This window comes from Lodderomyces beijingensis, assembly GCF_963989305.1.
Source record: "Lodderomyces beijingensis strain CBS 14171 genome assembly, chromosome: 4".
Lineage (NCBI taxonomy): Eukaryota > Fungi > Ascomycota > Pichiomycetes > Serinales > Debaryomycetaceae > Lodderomyces > Lodderomyces beijingensis.
Window position 1 is genome coordinate 1,524,220 of NC_089973.1, and position 20,536 is coordinate 1,544,755.

The 20,536-nt window shown below is 46.3% G+C and overlaps 8 protein-coding genes across 8 annotated transcripts; 4 read left to right on the plus strand and 4 right to left on the minus strand. All coding sequences in view use genetic code 12, as the record gives it.

Moving 5' to 3' along the window:
* Positions 1 to 225: 225 nt before the first annotated feature.
* Positions 226 to 5,082, plus strand: LODBEIA_P36750 (uncharacterized protein; the record flags this gene model as incomplete). The annotated part of the gene is made up of 1 exon (XM_066973811.1): positions 226 to 5,082. The coding sequence occupies one exon, from the start codon at positions 226 to 228 to the stop codon at positions 5,080 to 5,082; it is 4,857 nt and encodes a 1,618-aa protein (XP_066830613.1).
* Positions 5,083 to 5,111: 29 nt separating this feature from the next.
* On the minus strand, positions 5,112 to 5,891 carry LODBEIA_P36760 (uncharacterized protein; the record flags this gene model as incomplete). The annotated part of the gene is made up of 1 exon (XM_066973812.1): positions 5,112 to 5,891. The coding sequence occupies one exon, from the start codon at positions 5,889 to 5,891 to the stop codon at positions 5,112 to 5,114; it is 780 nt and encodes a 259-aa protein (XP_066830614.1).
* A 439-nt stretch (positions 5,892 to 6,330) lies between these two features.
* On the plus strand, positions 6,331 to 8,709 carry LODBEIA_P36770 (uncharacterized protein; the record flags this gene model as incomplete). Its single annotated transcript, XM_066973813.1, has 1 exon — positions 6,331 to 8,709. The coding sequence occupies one exon, from the start codon at positions 6,331 to 6,333 to the stop codon at positions 8,707 to 8,709; it is 2,379 nt and encodes a 792-aa protein (XP_066830615.1).
* Positions 8,710 to 8,780: 71 nt separating this feature from the next.
* Positions 8,781 to 10,142, minus strand: LODBEIA_P36780 (uncharacterized protein; the record flags this gene model as incomplete). Its single annotated transcript, XM_066973814.1, has 1 exon — positions 8,781 to 10,142. One exon carries the CDS (start codon positions 10,140 to 10,142, stop codon positions 8,781 to 8,783), a length of 1,362 nt encoding a protein of 453 aa, XP_066830616.1.
* A 406-nt stretch (positions 10,143 to 10,548) lies between these two features.
* On the plus strand, positions 10,549 to 12,246 carry LODBEIA_P36790 (uncharacterized protein; the record flags this gene model as incomplete). The annotated part of the gene is made up of 1 exon (XM_066973815.1): positions 10,549 to 12,246. The coding sequence occupies one exon, from the start codon at positions 10,549 to 10,551 to the stop codon at positions 12,244 to 12,246; it is 1,698 nt and encodes a 565-aa protein (XP_066830617.1).
* A 191-nt stretch (positions 12,247 to 12,437) lies between these two features.
* On the plus strand, positions 12,438 to 12,998 carry LODBEIA_P36800 (uncharacterized protein; the record flags this gene model as incomplete). The annotated part of the gene is made up of 1 exon (XM_066973817.1): positions 12,438 to 12,998. The coding sequence occupies one exon, from the start codon at positions 12,438 to 12,440 to the stop codon at positions 12,996 to 12,998; it is 561 nt and encodes a 186-aa protein (XP_066830618.1).
* A 248-nt stretch (positions 12,999 to 13,246) lies between these two features.
* Positions 13,247 to 14,281, minus strand: LODBEIA_P36810 (uncharacterized protein; the record flags this gene model as incomplete). Its single annotated transcript, XM_066973818.1, has 1 exon — positions 13,247 to 14,281. The coding sequence occupies one exon, from the start codon at positions 14,279 to 14,281 to the stop codon at positions 13,247 to 13,249; it is 1,035 nt and encodes a 344-aa protein (XP_066830619.1).
* Positions 14,282 to 15,304: 1,023 nt separating this feature from the next.
* On the minus strand, positions 15,305 to 17,122 carry LODBEIA_P36820 (uncharacterized protein; the record flags this gene model as incomplete). The annotated part of the gene is made up of 1 exon (XM_066973819.1): positions 15,305 to 17,122. The coding sequence occupies one exon, from the start codon at positions 17,120 to 17,122 to the stop codon at positions 15,305 to 15,307; it is 1,818 nt and encodes a 605-aa protein (XP_066830620.1).
* Between the last annotated feature and the right edge of the window lie 3,414 nt (positions 17,123 to 20,536).

A 20,536-nucleotide genomic window follows, 5' to 3' on the forward strand; every position in this document is an offset into this window, starting at 1 on the left:
CTCTCTCTATCTCGTGTTCACGCAATTGATCAAAACTCTCCCTCCCCCTTTTATTTGGCCGCCAAAAGTGAAGCCAGAAGGAGAGGTGCGCGCGCGTGGCAAAGCGAGTAGGCAAGCGTGTGAGTGTGTGTAAGTGTTTGAGTGAGTGAGTAGGTGGTGTGGGTGTCTTGTGGTGGTACACTTCATCCTTCTTCTTCAACTTTTTCTTTCTCAAGGATACCAGAGATGAAGATTGTTAAAATATACAAGAGCAACGTGCTACGGTATGTCGACCAGGAAAGCAAATTGGAGCTGGGTGGTGGTGTTGAGGCACGTTTACCAAAGCGAAGAAAGGTGGATGAGCAAGAGTCGGCCCCGCAGGACGAAACCCACTTGTTTTCGCGGACGATAACGATCGAGGAGACGTCCAGTGTCCTCTTTCCCCTGGGAGAGATTCCCGAGGAAGTGAGCTTTAGTGTGGGTGTTACTGGCTTCAAACACGCGAGGAGAAGTGACGACAAGTTCACCATAAGTTGGTGTGCAAAAAGTTCTACAAAACAGTTTCCGATAGTAGAGTTTACCGACTGCGAGGGCCAAGTGCAGAACGAGCTCCAGCTCGTTCGTCTTGCCAACCCCAGAAACGGGATGAGGCCGAGTGTGTCCATTTGCTTAAAGACGCGGGGTTCGTCCGTATCGTTGACTGTCGCATACAAACTCGATTACTTTGTCAACTTCAAAAACGCTGTAACCAAGGAGATCCTGAACTTGCTTTCTGGCCTTCTCTTTTCCGCCACGGACTCTGCAGAAGAAAGCGGTTCAGTTTCAGCGGAACTGTTTTACAGTGCTGTGTATGCGCACACGGAAAAGATGCCCCCGTTTGAAGACGATTTCGACATACCTGAGTTGGAAACGACTTTGCTAAAGTTTCAGAAAAAGACTGTCAACTGGATGCTATCGATGGAGAATGCCCGATATAATTCTGACGATAGTCGATGCACCCAGGTGCCCTTTGTCACGAAAGAGGATTTGCGCAATGACGAAAAAGTGCTATCTGCCATGAACAAATTGTCTCCCGGGTGGAAGGGGCCCATAGCTTTCAATAACCAAGAACTATATTTCAACGCCATCACCGGCCACATCTCGACAATGAGCCACCTTTGCTCGTTTTTGGAAAATTACTTGAGCAGCGAGGACAAGAGTCAGTACCCAACTGTGCTCCCGGCAAAGGGACTCTTGTGCGAAGAGATGGGGTTGGGCAAGACGGTGGAGTCGGCTGCAACTATATTGTTGAACCAGAGGCCTCTCCAGGATGTCGACCAGAGGGTGAAGCGACCTCTCAGCTCCGTTGGTGACTACAAGATGGTCATCAAGAGCAGGGCCACCTTGATCATTGCTCCCGTTACAATCATCAAACAATGGCAAGAAGAGATCTTGAGACTCGCGCCTTCGCTTTCCATCATCGAGTACACGGGCGTGAGCTCCTACAAGATGTTCAACTACAAGCCTGCCATTATTGCCGAGTACTTGAACAAGTTCGACATTGTGTTTGCCACTTATTCGGTCATCTCCAAGGAATTGGACTATGCAAAGTTTTCAAACAACTTGAGAAAGACTCGCGCGGCTCGCAAGGATTCGCTTTTTTGCAAAGAGCCAACAGATTTGACGGGCCACGTGGAAAAAATCGAGTCTCTGCGTTCGGATGCCGAGACCATATACTATTCACTAAAGTCAAAGCCACCACCGAGGGCCAATATCAAATCCAGCGATGAGCAGCCTTTCACCGATTATGAACAAGCGCTCCAGGACGAGATTGCATTGAGCTTGAAGCATAACGAAGTACCAGATTGGTACCAAGCCATCGATTATGCATGCCCTTTGATGTTGATGGAGTTCTGGAGGTTGATTTTGGACGAAGTTCAAATGGTATCACTGAGTATGACCAGAGCTTTCCAAAGCGCACAAATGATCCCGCGATTCCACAGCTGGGGGGTGTCAGGAACACCCATCCAGAAGGACTTGAACGACCTTTATTCCTATTTAAAGTTTCTCCAGTTTTACCCTTTCGACTCGAACATTGGAGACCTCGGCTGGTATAACTTGACGAGCAATTACGAGCTTTTTAAACAGTTTTGGTCCACTATAGCGATACGACATACGAAAGCTATGGTTCGCAACGATATCCGCTTACCTGCACAGAACCGGATCCTTTTAACGATACCTTTCACGCCGATTGAGCAAGAATTCTACGACGAAAAGTTTGCCGAGTTTTCAGCTGCCATTGGCTTGGACCGCGAAGGGAATCCACTTGGAAGCGACTTTGAAACAACAAATTTGCAGCAGACCATGAGAAGTTGGCTTCGCAGATTGCGGCAAATCTGTTGTTCGCCGCAAGTGGGTATGTTGGAAATGAGCCACTCGAGGCCGCGAAAGTCGCGACTACACGATTTTGTAGAGCCCTTGGAATCGTTGGAGAAATTGTTGGACGACATGTTGACTCGTCTGTATGGCGAAGTCACCGAGAAGGAGAGAAGACAAGTCGAATTGGTTTCCCAGTTGTGCGAATTCTTGGAGTTTATCTACCGGCCGCAAGATGCCATCAAGTATTTGAAAAGTGGAATCATCGAAACAAGAAAGATTATTCGCAGGCTCGAAGTCGTGCTTGGCAAGTACTTGCAAGATTTCCGAAACGATGCCTCGGGAAGTAACCTGGAAAGGAAAGATGATGACGAGATTGGCAGGATTGGCCACCACGAGCAGCCCAATTCGGACGAATCCCATTTGGAGTCCAAAATCAGCTCCATTCGGTTGCGTTTGAGAAATTGGTTGGTGACTTTGCACAAATTTTATTTCCTATTTGCATCAGCAAATTTCCAATTGTACGATAAAGAGTTTCAGCTGCATATTGAAAAATACAGAGTCGAGGTAGATCTCGACTCCATTCTTGAAGAAAGTTTTGGTCAATACAAGGGCGACGAGCGAGCCGACGAACTTGCTTCGGTTGTCAGTTCTGTCCCCATGGCTGATTTTAAACATGAGGAGAAACTTGATGAACTAATGGACACGCCGCAAGAAAATGAAACCAAGTTTTATGAGTTGGCAGAGCAGATCCGTGCCCTTATTTTAAAGCAAAGTTTGGAGCAGTTGGGCAAAGCTTTGCGTGAAAGGATTTTTGACCGTACATTTTACACAAATTGGGACCAGTCTCTTGTAGATGAGGGTCTTTGGCTACTACCCAAAACATCAAAAAGATTTTTTAACGTTTTACCTACGATAAAAATTGCCGAGTTGGAGGAGCTAGCCTTGAATGCCACTGTGGCCACTTTTATAAGGAATTTAAAAAGAACAGTGGAGCCATTAAACAAAAACGCTTCCGAGCTCAATAGCGGCTTCAAAGAACTCGTGGATCTTCTTTCGGAGAAAGTCACCGAAAAGAGCACAAATCCAGACGATAACGAATACGACAATGGTTTAAAGAACCAGGAGGCGATTGCATCTTCTTTGTCCCTGTTGGGCGAGAAACTCGTCGAAAGAAACCATTTGATTCTAGGGCAAACAGATGTGATATCGAAACCTGGCAGCACATTCAACTCGCAGGAACCGATATTCTCGGACTTGATTGCGGAATTGGGTTCAATCGAATACGATGCAAAGGAGTCTGCCAATGCCTCTTCCTCGGCCGAAGCCGAGGTCATTCAAGCCATTGCTCAAAGGGTGCGAACGATATTTGAAAATCAAAAGCTTGCTTTTAGTTTATTCAATAGAGAGCTCAACGTGCACTGCAACAGCATTTTCAATTTGAGGGTCGATTACTATAGGCAACTTCAACAGATTTCGGACTCGGTGGCTGCTCCCAAGTATGACCCATTCGATCGCAAGAATTTGAGGGCGCCACACATTGAGGCGCAGTTGCGCAAGCTAACAAGAACCTTTGAGCGTACTCACCTGTCGATGGACTCGATGGTTGCGAGGTTGAGATACCTCTCTGAGTTGGTGAAGGAGTCAAATGCCGAGGGCAAAGAAAACGTCGAGATGTTGTGCATCATTTGCCAGTCCGGAATCACTGTTGGATCGCTAACAACGTGTGGCCACAAGTTCTGCCGGGAATGTTTGGACCACTGGATCAAGAACTCGCAGCAGAGCTACTTTGGCTTTGCCAATAGAAGACCAAGATGCCCCATGTGCAACACGGCCATTGACCATGGCTCGGTGTACAATTTCAGCAGATATGAGCTGTCCTTGAAAGGCAATGAGATACACGATGGTGGCCACCAAGCCGCCTCTGGTTTGCATGGTGTTTACAAAGGTGTCGAGGATTACATTCTTCGAGAGATTGAAGATATCAAATTGAAAGCCACTTATAGCTCCAAGATTGACATGATTGTCAAGCAGGTTCTCTATTTACGCAGCAAAGACCCTAGCGTACAAATCATCATTTTCAGCCAGTGGCAAGACATGTTGTACATTTTGAGCTCTGCGTTGAGGGCAGCAAAAGTCACCTTTTTGACGTTTGATGGCGAGAGCAGCAATAGGACTAGAAGCAAGAGGCGCACATGGCCCGGGGCCGTTGAATTATTCAAGGACCCAAGCAATGGGTTCACTTGCTTTTTGTTGAATGCCAATGCACAATCAAGTGGCTTGACTTTGGTCAACGCAACCCATATTTTCCTTTGTGAGCCATTACTAAACACCTCGCTTGAGCTCCAAGCGATATCAAGAATCCATCGAATCGGTCAAAGAAAGCCAACCACTGTGTGGATGTTTGCGATTGAAAATACCGTGGAGGAGAATATTGTTGTTACTTCAACAAACAAGAGATTGAAATTGCTCCACCATAAAAACGGCCTGGGACATGGTCATCACGATGATGGTGATGATTATGAGTATGATAACGATGATATTGATGGTGGTGAGCTCAACGAGCGCGATCTCGTGCAAGCCGACTCTTTATCGGTGATGAGCAACATCGGTATTGTACTGCACAAACAGCGTGCAGAAGGAGAAGTAGTTACGGATACTGACTTGTGGGACGGTCTTTTCAGCAAAAAGCTGTTGAAACATGAAACAGGTAGGGCTACGGCCACCGCGACGGCCACGAGTAGATGAAAAACACAACATGAAATAAACAATACATTTTAAACAGCTATATATCCGCCGTCATTGAAACCCAAATATATCCTTCCATTCTCAACCAACTCATTGCAGTGCCTCAACCCTTCGTCTTTTGAAATGCCGAGTTTCTCCACGATGTAGTTGATAGGAACGCCGTCCTGCATCGTTTTGCTTTCCTCTGTAATGAAATTCAAGACTCTGTCAATGATCGACTGGTCGCCGTCATTGTCCTTGACAAACAAGCCATCATCACCGGCACCACTGCTCTTTGGGATTCCCTGGCTCTTCAAGTGAACGTCAATGGCACTCAAGTGGTGGTACAAAATCTGGTTGGCGTTGGTGATGGGCGAGATGGCCGCATTCTGGATACTCTTTTTATTCATGTGGGTTTTCAACGAGCCTCCCACGGAGACGTACTTGTTCTTATAAGCCAGGTATTTCTCCACTTCTTCAGCAAGCGAGCTGTTGTTTTCGTCGATCCATTTACGTATCTCGATTGACCCCGTGCCGTCTTCAACGGCAATCACGACACTCATACCTTGCCCATCGACCTTGCGCACAACCCCAACAAAGCTAATCATGTTCAAATGGACGTTGTGGATTTTGAAGTCGCCATCTGGTGTAGGCTGCGTTGCCTCCAAGATCTGCTTGATCGTGACCGGCGTGAGACTCGAGCGCACTTGCTGCTTGGTGTTTGCTTGCTGACTGTCATTGCTGAACCCGCCATCTGAAAAGCCGGTATTGGCGAACCCTCCGTCTCCGTAATTACCGCCGTAGTTGCCGTAGTTGCCAAAGTCTGCCATTTTGCTGGGTCTGTGCTGGATGTATAAACTCTAGTGGTTGGGGGTCTCTATGAGAGGGATAACGCGTCTTGTTCTGATTCTACCCGTGTTTTTTTTTTGGGTGGAGCCTCTTCTCGTGATATCACCAGTGTACCTGGAAGTTTTGCAAGAAAGCAGCCAAATCCATGAACCAGTGGTCCCCCAGCGTCAACTTTTATATAAAACTGTGCTTGCTCAGATAAACAAAGAAAGTCAATTGATTGTTTTGCCGTTTCGCTTTTCGATTAGAGCATTTGAAAGCATAAGAGTCATTGAGCCAGGCCGTTGGAAAGTGAAAGCCACGCCACGAGGAATACTAAACCGATTTAAGCTGCATCTATAAAGCTTCAGCTGGAATTCAAGTTATATAGCTACCTTCCACAAGCTATACTCCTTCGACGACAGGGGCTTTACCGAGATTATGGAGATTGATCCAAATTTTGAAAAATTACCCGAATTCCACTATGGGCAGCTGCCGAGGAACCTCCCCAGGGAACACTCGATTGTGCTGCCAAACGGCTCAAATGAAGCATCGTCGCTACTCGTCTCTGCTGCAGTTGGAGATGCAATCACAGATGGCTCAAGCGAGTCCCTGCTACCTTTTGCAAAGGCAAGCGACAATGTCAAAGCTCCAACCACTCCCACGCACACCACGACCCCTACGTCTACGCTTACACCCACGCCTACGGCAAAAGTTAGAGTTGTCCCTTATGACCCCGAGGCAAAGCCTGAAAGGCTCGGGCGGCCGAGAAAACACATTACGAAGCTACCATCGCCGCCGGAATCTTCCTCGACGCAAAACTATAACGAGGCCATGATGTCCAAGTTTAGGTTCGACCATCAGCCAGTCGAGGGTCCTGGTTCTAGAGGTGGGAAAGGCACGCCTCGGGTAACAAAGGGACTCGTGACGCTGCTGCGGTCGATAGGGAAGCCAAAACAGCAGTCTGTGTTGAATTTCAGTCCAGTGCCAAAGCCAACGCCAAAGTCGGGCCCAGCGCCAACTTTAGACACTCATCAGGCAGCTCCTGGCAAGTCTAGTTCAATAGACGATGCGTTGAACAAAGAAAACCAGCATCCCAAGAAGATGCTACTTTCCAAGGGTCCTCGAGCCACGCCCATGAAGCTGCCGTCTCCATCTCAACCTCCGTCTACCTCTAGAAAAGACCATGGCCAGTCCATTTCCATCGGCATAAGCCGAGCTGCTCCACCAGTAAAGAAAAGTTCAAAAACTTCAAAAACTTTGCCGTCACCTTTAGTGCCCATCAGCCTCATGTCGGATGCTCACAGGTCCAATTTCGGGGTGTCGGTTGAGAAAAGCAATCCACTTGCGTTGGGGTACCCAGTAAAAGAGTCACCCTACGCTGAAAGCATTGTGTTTCTAGTGTCATTTTTGTTAAAATTCAAGCAATTGGTGCCTTTAGAAGCCAACCTAGGACCACTAGATTTTGAAATGGGGTTGAGTTTGCCCAAGCCTGGTTTAGGGCAACCACCGAAAGACGATTCCAGTGCCGAGGCGTATGACGCCAATTACGTGTCGAAAGAAATGGATGCTCTTTTTAAAAAATTGTTGGGTTTGGTTCTTAACCGGAAGAAAGAGGTGCAAAGTTCAACAAGTGCTATTCTGGAGTTGAAGCCTCAAACTAATAAGCTAGGCATGCCAAGTGAATGGAAAAAGCTTGAACCTTTGGAAGTTGAAAGCTGTGATGCTGGTAGTCCCGTTTACCCTGCACATCCCGAACTTCTCATGGATGCCTTTCCAAAAGTTGAGAGTGACTATGTCACTGTATTCAATCCATTCTACGATAGCAACTTTGAATCCAAGGGTTTGCCCGCCTTGTTGCCCCATGATCGCTTGATTTTGTTGCAAACGTTGGCTCGGTGGTCTTTGACCAGGTCGGAAGCCATCAAGGGCTACCTCGTTCCAAATATTCTAGCTCAAGAGTTGCCCGGTGAGAAAGATACCTATTATGCAGCGAGGTCCGTAATTTACGGATTCCAAAATTGCCACGATGCCAAATCTCAAGCTGAAAAAAAGTTGTCCAAGATGAAATCTTCTGAAGAAAACTTGAAATACGTTGATCCAACGTCTGACCCAAGTCTGCACTCTATGAGTCTACGGTTGCTAGATCTCGTTGCTGGAGATCTTGACTTTGAAGGAGGGCTTTTCTACTTGTGTCGCATGTCCGATGAAAATACGGGCGGTCTTGGAAGCGTCAAGAAAATGTCGAGCGCCTTTAAAGGGTCTGACTCGACCATTGGCGGGCCCCGTTCATCAAGCTTCAAGTTGTACGTTCAGGATGTCAAAGGCATGCTCGAGTATGACTCAGCAAGATACGGCGTGCAGTTTGATGCAGAAGGCAATGAGATTAGACTGAACAAAATAGATGCAAAGGAAACAACAAATAGCTTTTGGTTCGAAGTTGCCAGTGACTGTGACGAGTTGAATGATTTCATTGCTTTCTTGGGAGACAAAATTCAAGAGACGAGGTTCGAGAGCCGCGAATTATCGTTTTGCAAAGCGCTGCGGAGACTACATGCGTATTTATCTGAAATTTCACCTTTGCTACAGAGACAAGAAGAATTGTCTACCACGAGCAGACTGAAACGAAGACGACTAGATCGCGGGGCATCAAGTTCAAACTCGACTCGCTATACCGACCTGTTTGGCAACCCTTATACTTGGATAGATGACGACCGTCTGGATGAAGAGTACGCTGAAGACGAAGTAGACAACCTCGATGACAATCTCGATAACGATAACGATAACAATGATGATGACGACAAAGAGTATATAGACTGAGAACACCAAAAAAAATTTCTTTTAAAAAAAAAGCACAATATAATACATTTTATTAGATAGGATTCAAATTTCTAAAACTTGCCAGCTCCAAACAAGAGGTCAATCTTTTCCCTTATCAAGTCCTCGTTGTCTACAAAATATTGAGCTCTTCTCACCGTCTCCTCGTCGTAGCCGTCATCGCTTTTTAAAGCTTTCAACGTTTCAGATTGAGTTGCCAACCATTTCTCCACGAACCCCACGGGGTCCTTGCTCAAATCTTCAAAAAAGATTTCGCGCGAGTTTGCATTTCTCAAGGCAATGATAGCCAACGACAATTTCAGGTTCAATTTCTCAATAGCCGCATCGTGATGCGCCAAGTTGTCAAAGGCATTCTTGTTCAAGTCCAACAACTCCTTTTGAGCCTGGGAAAGATTAACGGGTAACTCAACTGGTATGTCTATGATCAATCCGCCCAACGTTGTCGATTTTCTAGTGTCGATTTCGTAGTCGATAATCACGGGTTCTCTGGGCCTGAAATGTGGCTGAATCAACCTGTACAAGTCCTTAAATGTAAACTCTCGGACCTTGAGGAGATCGTAAAGGGCATCATCGGCTGTCGTGAGCGTTAAATCGTCATTGACACCGCCGGCTTCGCCACCGCTGGCGCCGCCAGATTTGTCACTCATGGGGTTGATAGTGGCGTTTTCAACAGCGGGAACGTGCATATACAGGTCGTTGACTTTGAAGAGCTTATTCCACAAGACATAGCTCCAGATGGTATACATGACTTCCTGTTGCGTGCACTCTGTCTTGCCGATAAACTGGGCCATTTCGTCCGAGACTCGCAATTTGTTGGAGTAGCTCTTCACCAAGAGGGCAATCTTGCACTTCAAATTGAAGATCCCGTTTCTCTTCACGTCCAATCCGTCAAAGTTGACCTCGGTGGCGGGGTTCCTCTGTAGGTTATTTGAGCCATCGTCTCTCCACTCGATGATGTTGGCGGGCGAGTCTTTCAAGTGTGGATAGTGCTCATTGGGGAGCAAGTCCACTGAGATTGCCGATAGGAAAGAGCTGAATTTCAAATTGTGGGTGTCGATGGCTTCTGTTTTGTTGTCACTGATGAACTTCCCTTCCACCCTGAGTGTCCACGTTGAGTCTGCAGTGGGATCTGACGCTGCCTGTTGTTGTTGTTGTTCTTGCTGCTGTTTCTGCCATGGTTGGTTCTCGCATGTATTGTAAACAAACACCCTCAATAGTCCCGTGCTTGACCTGTACTCAAACGGATGTATCGTCTTTTGCTGTATTGCCTGGAAATCTAGCGCTTTTCTAGCTATCAAAAGATCAATCTTGCGCTCCGCTTCCTTGAGGTTCTTGTATTCTTCGAGATTGGGGACCTTATCGTAAATCGATTGAGGGATGGTTATATCCGTGGGCGTGTAAGATATGGTGGGCATTCCGCTTCTCAGACTCATCTTTGCTCAACCTTGAAAACGGCACCTGTATTTATTTAGATATAAATATATATATAAACCTGGATCTGGGAACCCCTTTGCTAGTTGGTTAGCTTGTTGATGCCAATGGCTAGAGAGTTCTTGATGTTTTGGAGGGGGGATTTGTCGGTTTCAAGAAGAAAAGATTTCGCGCCAGTGGGCACGAACACCTCTTCAGGGAGGCATTCATTACACATCATCAACCACACACACCATAACCACTATTGGATCAACCTTTGGACTAAGTATTTAGCTGGCACAGGCATAGACGCTCTAACTCCCGGGAACTTGGGATATCGAATTGCTTAGCTTTACGGCTTGATTTAGAGGAGAAAGAGTGCAGGTGTGTGTTTGCGTTGGGTAAATTGATATGAGGGAAGAAGAAGAGGACGAAGGAGGAGTTGGAGGAGTTGGAGGAGTTGGAGGAGAAAGACGAGGCAGAGATGACACGGGAAAGACATTCAAGATCCAGCGAAGGAAAGTTGCAAGCTCCTCCACAAGCTCCGCTTCATTTACTTCTCAGCACTTGATGAACCAAGCTCAGAAGATGAAAAACACCCGTATTCACGAAATGAAAAAGAAGAAGCGGGATTTTGTCCAAAGAATCAACTATTCGCATCTATTCACCACCGTCATCTTGCCGTTTTTGGCGCTATGTTATATGATATATTTTGATGAAGGTATACTACCGGCAAACCAAAAGACTCTCTATTTCACAATTATTTATTACAATGTTTCCATGCTTGCGTTTAGTGCCGGCTACCACAAATACTTTGCCCACAACTCGTTCAAGATCCGCTACGCAGCGTTGAAGTACATTTTTGCCATCTTTGGCTGTGCCTGTGGGTTGGGATCGATTCGATGGTGGGCTGCTCTACATCGGGCTCATCACCGATTCACTGAGGATACAGAACGCGACCCGTACCTGATAAAAAGGGGTTTTTTGTTTAGTCACTATGGGTGGTTGTTGAAAAAGCCCAAGATTACGAGGTTTTACGACGAGTTTATCGAACATGAGTTTCCAATGAAACAGAGCCCTGTTGATGTTGTGGAAAATAAGGAGGACTCTACAGATAACGAGGTTGTCGAGTTGATGCCCCAGCTTGACGATGGTAATGACAATGGCCGTGACAATGATAATGAGTATTCACCAGATGATACAACTAGCGAGAATTACGATGAAAGTTTGAGGACGTTGCTTATTTGGCAGGAAAAACTGTACCTTTACTGGTTTGCAATCACGACTTTTTTAATACCGGCGGTAATCACAAGATTTGTTTGCGGCGATACTATAACCAACGGAATAATATACCCTGGAATACTACGGATGTTTCTTTGCCAGCAGTCGCTCCTAAGCACAGAGTCCGTGTGTCATTTGAAGCGCATCCAGGTGACGATTCCGACGCAACCTTTTAACGACAAAAACTCGTCTCAGAATTGTCACAACCCATTGGTGGCGTTGTTGACGTATGGACAAGCTCACCAGAATTTCCATCATGAGTTCCCGCACGATTACAGATGCAACAATGGCGTCTTCACCTATGACCCTACCAAGTGGCTCCTTTGGACGTTGGAGAAACTAGGCGTCGTTTATGAGCTATGTCGCACTCCCGATAATTTAGTAGCGCATCTATGCCTTCAGCAGCAGCAACGAGTCATTAATCGAGCCAAGAGCCAGTTGAATTGGGGCACGCCAATCTCGAAACTCCCGCTCATTTCCCCAAAAGATTTCAAAAACACCATTGCGGCGTCTTCCAACAAGGACCGCATCTACATAGTGATTCAGAATATCATCCATGACATTACGCCGTTTATGCACCAACATCCCGGTGGAGTCCCGTTGTTGAAAGCTTCGCATGGTAAAGATGCTACGCAGGCTTTCTATGGCGGTGTCTATGGCCATCTGACTGCCGCGACTAATCTTTTAGCAACGATGAGGATCGGCATATTGGACACGGGCAATGATGAAGAAGTGTGGCGAAGAGTCGTCAAGGAGGAAGGCGAGGTTGCCGAGGCTCGCGAGTCTAGAAACGGACAAGCTCAATACCGTACCGCCGAAGCAGCCTAGTGGGATATATATATCTGTACATTTAACCTTCTCACGTTGATCAAGCGTTCTTTCTTTTTTAAATGATCTGTCTATATTATTCCAAAGTATTTTGGTGGTGGTGTGATATCATCAGGAAAAAAAAAAAACATCAAGAAATGAATCAACCAAAACTCCATAGTTCAAACAACAACCACCCTCTACGACTACTAATGGCAACGCCAACAACGACAACGCTATTCCACACCACGGACTACAGAGGCGCAACAATAGAAGACCTCAACATCCCACAAGCCATATCCGTGAACCCCACCACTCCAACTAGCGACGCCCTCGCCATCGGCTTTGAGAATGAGTTCACCTTCTTACCAGTAATCCACGAGGTCAACAAGAGACTTCTCGGAGTAATTGACCTCGGGGCGAACGGTGCCAAGGTGCTGGGTGTGGTGTTGGACCATATGATGTGGTTCAACCAGGGCGCGAAGCGCAAGTATCTAAGCGATCAACTTCGCGAACAGCAAGATGCGGGGTCGACCAAGGGCACCACGGGCACGAATCAGAGGACGAGTGCCACGACCAAGATCTTGAAGCCGCGCGGAAAGAGGTATAGTGTGTTGACGCCGTTGAGTCCGCTTGAGGACCTAGCGGGGTTTTTCAACCGGGGCAACTATTTCGCTATCGTTACTAATGATGCTGGCTTGGGCAATTTTGTCTATGGGGTTGTTACGCCGGAGGATTTGATGAAGTATGAACAGAGTAGACCCAAGCTTTGATCTTGGGGGAAATGGTTACAGAGAGATGACGGAAGCAAATTTCTGGAAGATGGGGGGGGGGGGGGGGGCGATGGATAGTAGGTCCAAGACCGGGGCCACCTCTCTACAACAGAGGAAAATTATCATTGTCCATTGTCGATTGTCTGCATTAAGCTCACTATTCAGCTAGTGGGTGGTAGTCATAAAAGTGATTAGTCTGTCCATACCGAAAAATAACTAATTAGACCATAACCTGAGACTTTTTCATCTTACTCGGGAATTTTCAAAGTCAACTTACCAGTAGTGGCTCTGCTCTCCAAATCCTTTGCAGCAAGTTGGTAATCCTTCAAATCATACGTCTTGCTCACGTCAAACTTCAACTTGCCGCTTCGAACCAACTCCAACAACTGATGCGAGTAATGATCCCACTCCTCTTTCGTGGCAATGTACCCCATCAAAGTAGGTCTCGTCAATTTCGTATTCTTAGCCGACAAGCGACTCAAGGGAAATGGCGTCACGGGCCCACTAGCGTTTCCAAACGATACAAACGATCCCTTGAGCGCCAACGCGCCAAGTGAAGCTTCAAACGTGTCCTTGCCAACCGAGTCAAACGATGCCGCGACACCTTTACCACCCGTAATCTCATCGACTTTCGCGACAACGTCATCGGTGCTGGAGTTAATCACGTACTGCGCGCCGAGCCCTTGGGCGATTTCGAGCTTTGCACGCGTCGAAGCGACGGCAATCACGTGGGCTCCAATCTGTGAGATCAATTGCACCAAGATCTTGCCTACGCCACCAGCGGCGGCCCATACCAAGACATAGTCACCCTGGTTGACTTTGTACGCCTCGTTGATCAACGTGAGTGCCGTTAATCCCTGGAGGAACAAGCTGCCGTAGATTTTCAAGTCGGCGTCGCTGGAGTCTGCGGGCAAGATGATGTATCTGAAGTTGTCGGTGGTGATCTTGGTGTATTGGGCAAATGTCTGCGGGGCTAAATAGGCGATCTTGTCACCTACCTGTAAGCTGGTGACGGATGATCCCACGGCGACCACGGTTCCGCTGGCTTCGCGGCCAAACACGTATGGTTTCTCCTGGGCAGGGTAGATGCCCTTTCTGAAGTATGCCTCGATGAAGTTGATGCCGGAGTAGGCGTTTTTGACGATGATATCGTGGGGCGTAGTAATTTGCGGTGTGGGGTAGTTGGTGTCAAAGGTGATCTTGTCAAAGTCTCCCACTTCGGTGAAGCTGGAGACTGCTTGCGTCTTGGGGAGTTCCGCGGTGTTGGTGCTAGCTGTGGACATCTTCACTCTTGTTCTTGAATCAATTGACCGCAAATGGGCTGGATCTAGCAGCACTTGAGTTGGTTATATATGTGTATCTATATAACTGTGGATCTTGGTTCGGGTGTGGATGGAGCATACTATTTTGTAAGGGAGTTGGTGCATTTGTAAGCAGCTGAGTCAAGGACTGCGTGAAGCCCTGAACCCGCCGCATAAACTGCAAATTGCGCAATAGAGCAAGTGTGTCGACGACAAGCGACAGAGTGTCGGTTACATCCATACGGGGATTCATAATGCAGGGATCGAGTGCCATTGCCCTCAAACCAAGCTTCGTCGTCGTTGACCAACAAAAAAAACCAAAGAAAAACAGGCACCTTTTCATCACGAAGCGATCCTCCCGAGGCTGCAAAAAAAAAGGGGTTATACCAAAATCTTCACTGAAAAGATGTGGCTCATGGCAACTCGTGACTGAGTGATGACACCGGGGCCAAGTTGAGTCAGAGTTACAGACACTTACACCCTCGATGCAACCAAGGGGGGCGGACTCATGGACCTTGCGATCGTTAGCGAAATTCTAATCTTAATTCTAATCCTAAACTTAATCTTAGTTATAATCTTGAAAGGACCTTCGGCTGCTACATCCCATGCGCAAGCTTGGCTATTTTCGCTATTTGTAGAGATGCTTCATTGAATCCTTGAAGCCGCCCTTACCACTGTTCTTAGAAAACTTCAATTGTTATTGGCCGATTCAACCACGAGAGAGGTGTAGAGGTGACGCCGCCTAAGCATGCGCAGTGCATATATCACTGAAAACCTCAACTGAGCGGCGGAAATAGAAATCAAGTCTCTTGTTGCAATGGTTGGACATGAGAACCTTCAGTATCTAAACATTGAAAAACTTCAATCTATGTAAAACATTCTAATCTAATTTCTATCTAAATAACACCTCAGAGCAGAACCCGGATAACTGCAACAGCAACAACAACTTGACAAAAACTCCGCTTTTGATAAAAGGAAAAAAAAAAAAAAAAAGGATGTCAGTTGTTACCTGCTTTGCACGGGGATTTGCTTGTTTTTCCTCCTCTCGATAATCAGCGCTCCGCCAAGATTCAAATCGAATCCATTGTTGATGTTGATATGGTTGGCAGCAGATCTGGGGACTCGAGGGTCCTTCTCCTGCCTCTTGTGCGATCTGAGTTTGATGCTTGAAGAATTACGGTGATGGTGATGGAGAACACGGCCCGAATCAGTTACATCTTCTTCGTTTTCCTCTTCTTCCTCTTCAATCAAATCTTGGACATTTTGCTGCGTGAATTTATTGGAAAGGGCCGCCTCTTCTCCCATACGGTGCACCGCCGTGGAAATGTCAAATGCGTCACGCAATGCCACTGCGGCAGGCGAGTACAAATCCTGGTTTTGAGCTTTAAACTTCTTGGAGTACTTGCTCGAGTGGCCACCTTGGTTTTGTGATTGGATGGGGTGTGACACTTTTGCGCGCGAAGGCACCCGCAGCGGAATGGCAAGCTCGGGCACCGATTTCGATTCTAGTTTCATCCAGGGGTCTTCGAGAAATTGGTCTATGGTGTAACGACGCTTGGGGTCAACTGTAAGCAAATTGGACACGCAGTTTTTGGCGCCATCGCTGATTTCGTCCCACCATGGCTGCAAAAATGTAAATTGGCCCTTGGCGACTTTTTCAGTCAACGTCTCGATTCTTTCATCGTAAAAGGGAGGGAATCCACAAAGTAAAGTATAGAGCACACAGCCAATGGCCCACATGTCCACTTCTTTGGAATAGCGCTCGTCACGAACAATTTCCGGGGCAGTATAGCCAACGGTACCGCATGGGGTCTTGGTGTTGTGTTCCCAAATCTGTTTCGAAAGACCGAAATCTGCAAGCTTGACTACCCCAATACCTCCACCACCAACATTAGCCGTAAACTCACCTTCGTCTTTCTTGGTGTTTGGGTCGTCACTTTTTCTTAGTTTGGCAATTGGATTGGCACTGGGTTTAAAGTCAATGGGTTCAAACAAAAGGTTTTCCGGTTTAATATCACGATGCACTATACCAACTTCCTCGTGTAAATATCTTATCGAGTGGGCCACTTGAGTTATTATCCAGCGCGATAAATCTTCACTGAGATACGTGTACTTGACAATCATGGTGAAGATCTCGCCTCCCGAGACTAATTCCTGTACAATGTAGTAATACACTGGCGAGTCGATAAACTCGATAAAACGAACACAATTTTGGTGCTTCAATTGTCTCATTATAGTAACTTCTTTCAACACGGCTTGTTTCTGTTGCTGGTCCATTTGGAACTTGCGCAAAATCTTGATGGCAACATCTTTGCCGCTGGGCAAATGCACCGCCTTGTAAACCACGGAGAACGCGCCTTCGCCCATTTGCTCGAGCACTTGGTATTTGTCCAAATTGGGGTATTGTTTGAACTTCATCTTTTGCAATCGTTCCTCTTCCACCATTTGCGTGGCAACTTTGTTGTTCATTTGCTGCTGTTGTGTAGGTTCATTTAAGGTCACGTCCGAGAACCGCGAGTCGTAGTTTTGGTAAATGCCATTTTCTTGGTGGTTGTCGTGATGGTTGTTCTGCTGTTGAAGACCAGCTAATTCAGGGTCTGTGAGGCCCAACTCTTCTTCGTACTGTTTTTGGTACTGCTCGTATTGCTTATCTGATGGGTTATAAGTGTCGAGAACTTGGTATTCCGAGTCGTAAGGATCTGACGTGGCATATGTGTTGTGGTTGTGGTGGCGGTTCGATGGGATTTCATAGAAAGAACCTTTCTTTTTCATGTCATTGGCCTGCTTGCCATGTCTGATGAACGCCTTGAGATTTTCAAACATGTCACTGCTGGTGTTGATGTATTATATGTATAAATAATCTAGCTTACAAAATATGCCAATATGGAAAAAGGAAAAATCCGTTGTGTGGGTTTTGAAAATTGTGAAATTCTGCCGCCGACGTGGGATGTGGGATACGGGATACGGATACACACAGTGGCTCTCACTCTGTCACTCTCTAGAAGTCTAGTGAAATCTATACGGATGAATTGAAAAATACTAGTGTCGAAATGGAGTCAAGTCAGGTCAAGACGGGAAGAAGAAGGGAGGTAGTGATGGATGGGGGGGTTCCAGAATGAAAATAGTGTTCAATATATGCTGATTGCTTCTGAATCTTTGCTGTACTTTATCTCTCCTTTTATTGAAATCTGAATCTACTGTGAAAAAACGCCCCAACCTGCTTTCAGACTCCTTTTGCCAGACAGGCTGATGTACTTGAAAAAGCAAAGGTACAACTGTCTATTCTCAATGGTTTAAACAGGTATCAAAAATATAAAAAAAAAAAAATTGGAAAAAGAAAAACGGATTATAATTGTCCTGTAGAGCAAACTACTTCTGGTTCATCTACTTGGCAGTAAACACCTCTGCTGTCTCTTCTGACACTGGTGCTTCTACTTGTCAGTTGCATTACAAACTTGTACCTTATAGCTTGTAACGGGTACCGGCTGGTGGCAGCAACAAAGCAATTTTAAATCGCCAATTAAAAGAATTTTATATTTTTTTTGTCTACTTTCCGCCCACACCCACTGGGGGTCTTCGAACCACAGCAGATGAAGCAGGAGGTGTAGATTTGAGAATGTAGAGGAAAGATAGACGGCACGATGTAATACTAGTAGTAGTAGTAGCAGCAGCACCATAGTGTTCAACCTTTGACCCTGGGAGAGATCTTACTTCCTCTTGTTACTGCGTTTTTCCTCTCCCACGCCGTCGGTGCCACGGGTGCAAAAAAAAACTGATAAACCTGTCATTGATTCGAGTGTTTTCAGCTTTCGCATCGGGCTGAAATCCGTCACGCGCAAGAGGTGACTAATGAATGTGTCCGTCTTGATCCAGACGGAAGACGAAGAAGCAATCGTAAAAAAAAGTATATATATAAAGATACAAGGCAAATAAGGAAAACTTGTGGCGGGATGTCTTTTGCTGGTGACCTTGGTTTTCCCGTGTTTTAAGCACTTGTACCTGGCCTGCCACTGCCGATTTTTTGTCCAATCGGAAGGTATGTGCTGAGCTGATCAAGCAGCCCAGGCCCCCGACCCTCCCACTGCACAGCCTAAGAATATAGCCCGTGGTGGAGCTGCATTTTCTTTTTTGTTTGATTTCAAGACATGATTGATTCACAGATTGCATCAGTCATCCCTCTACTTCCTTCTCTCCAGTTGTTTAGCAGAATAGTTGTAGAAATCTAGAAGCAGAGGTCCTTCAAGTTCTTTGTCGGGCTCTTCTTTTTATCTGCCCTGTATGTTGAGCAAAGTAGCAAGAACTCACATTTCCCAGAGTAATCCCCACTTGCTCGCATCTCGTTCACTGCCCTCTACACAATAATACTTTACAGGCCTTCTGAAAGAAAGTAGCTTCAAAGTATCACCTGGTACAGCTTTCTTCCCCCCCCCCCCCCCCCCTTGGTGCTTCTCCTTGGCTGAAGTCCGTGGTGAGACCATGAAAGCAACTACAGAGGAATACAAAAAAAAAAAAAATTGCATCAACGTCGAATTCTTCGGCTCTTCGGTTCCATCACAGCAGGCCCCAACAGCAACTCCACCTGCATTATCACCACCACCACCAAAATCGCAAGAACAGCACAACAATTGCGACCACATTTGCCCGACTGGCATGGTGGTGTCTTTTGTGGCTGGTACGCATAGTCGACGACATCAACGCAGCGCCCTAGCCCTTCTTTTTTTTAAAATATAATTGCGCAGAGTAAAGAGCACCCCCTTCCTTTGACTCTACCCTCAGACTCAAACTCAGACTCAGACTAGTATTGCCCTTGTCGCCTCAGTAGGGTCGACCACAGAGGGCGCTGTGGCGAATACTCCTGCCATTCTGCATCTGTTTTAGATGGAAGTGGAACAACAAACACCCGAGTTATAAATCACATGCGTCACGTGCATGGCAATGTGGCAATGGCATCTTGTATTGGATCTAGATCTCGGGGATCTTCACTCCTCGAGAGCTTTCCCACTTGCAACAAGTAGATCTTTCTCCCCAAGCTCTACCCGTTCTGAGAAGATGTTGAAATAAATCTTGCTTGTGCTCACTCTGTTGCTTTCTACTCTGTTCCGCTCGAGAAACGGCTGAATTGAGACTTCTTGTTTGTTTGTTTGATCTCATCTCCGTCTCTACAATGTGAATTACAAACCTCCTACCGCGTTTCGGAAATACCCTAATCTTTCATAAGCAAAAAAAAAAAAAAAGTACTGCTTTTATTAAAAGCTTTGAAATCCGGGCCCGTTTCCATTAAACTCAACTCCGGTCATGGGGGTTTTAGATCTGGTCCGGATATGTTTTTCACGCTAGTTAGCCTTCCGCGAAACCTTGTCCACAATTCGCCACACTTGCGCCACATGGTAAACCAGGGAAAAAAAAAGAAACTTTGACTCTGGAATAAGTTCTTGAATATCCAGAGCTCTGAGTAATGCCCAGAGCTTCTTCATCAAACTTTCAAAGAGAGCTGACTCCCCGCCTCCCTCCTCGCACGGAGTTGGCACGCGTTTAAAGTCTCAAGCACAATAGTAACGTCGTTATAGTATGATTTCGGAGATGTATATACATTTCGCAAACGGGAATCCTTTTTTTCTTTCTTTGCTTGACAATAAACGGTACTCCTGAATCTCGTCACTATTGACATAAACACGTGTTTGGGCGATAAGCAGGCTCGATTCCGAGATATAAGGGGTTGCAACAATACCGGAACTGAGATACAGTACCAGTGATCAAACACACAAGAAAAGAATATGGGATGCAACTGCAAGAGGATAATTTCTGTAATTGGTGGGTTCGGAATTAAGCCAATCTTGTAAGTCCTTCTTGTTTTTTGCAAAGTATCGTCGGCGCTAGATGATGGAATTTGTCATCTTGTCGTTTTTACGAGTTCTTCTCCTGCAAAAGGGTAGCTGTGTCTACTTTAGTGCGATGCCGATATAACATGACTCTAAAAGCGAAAGCGGCATATCTCCAGCTGGAAAAATGCTTTACCTTCCGTGGGGAAATTAAAATGTGCACTTGCTGGCGGGCCGTGGGCTGTACAACCTTGGGGTCCACTTTCGCCGAAATAGAAGCCAACATTCGCACATCATGACAATTTCATGTTCTTGTAAAGTTTGCAGCCAACCAAAAACGTGGGTCACGTGACTTTTGGTGCCCACGCCACAAGCAATTTTTTTGAAAAAGAAAAAGAGCAAGTAACAGTAAGGGCAG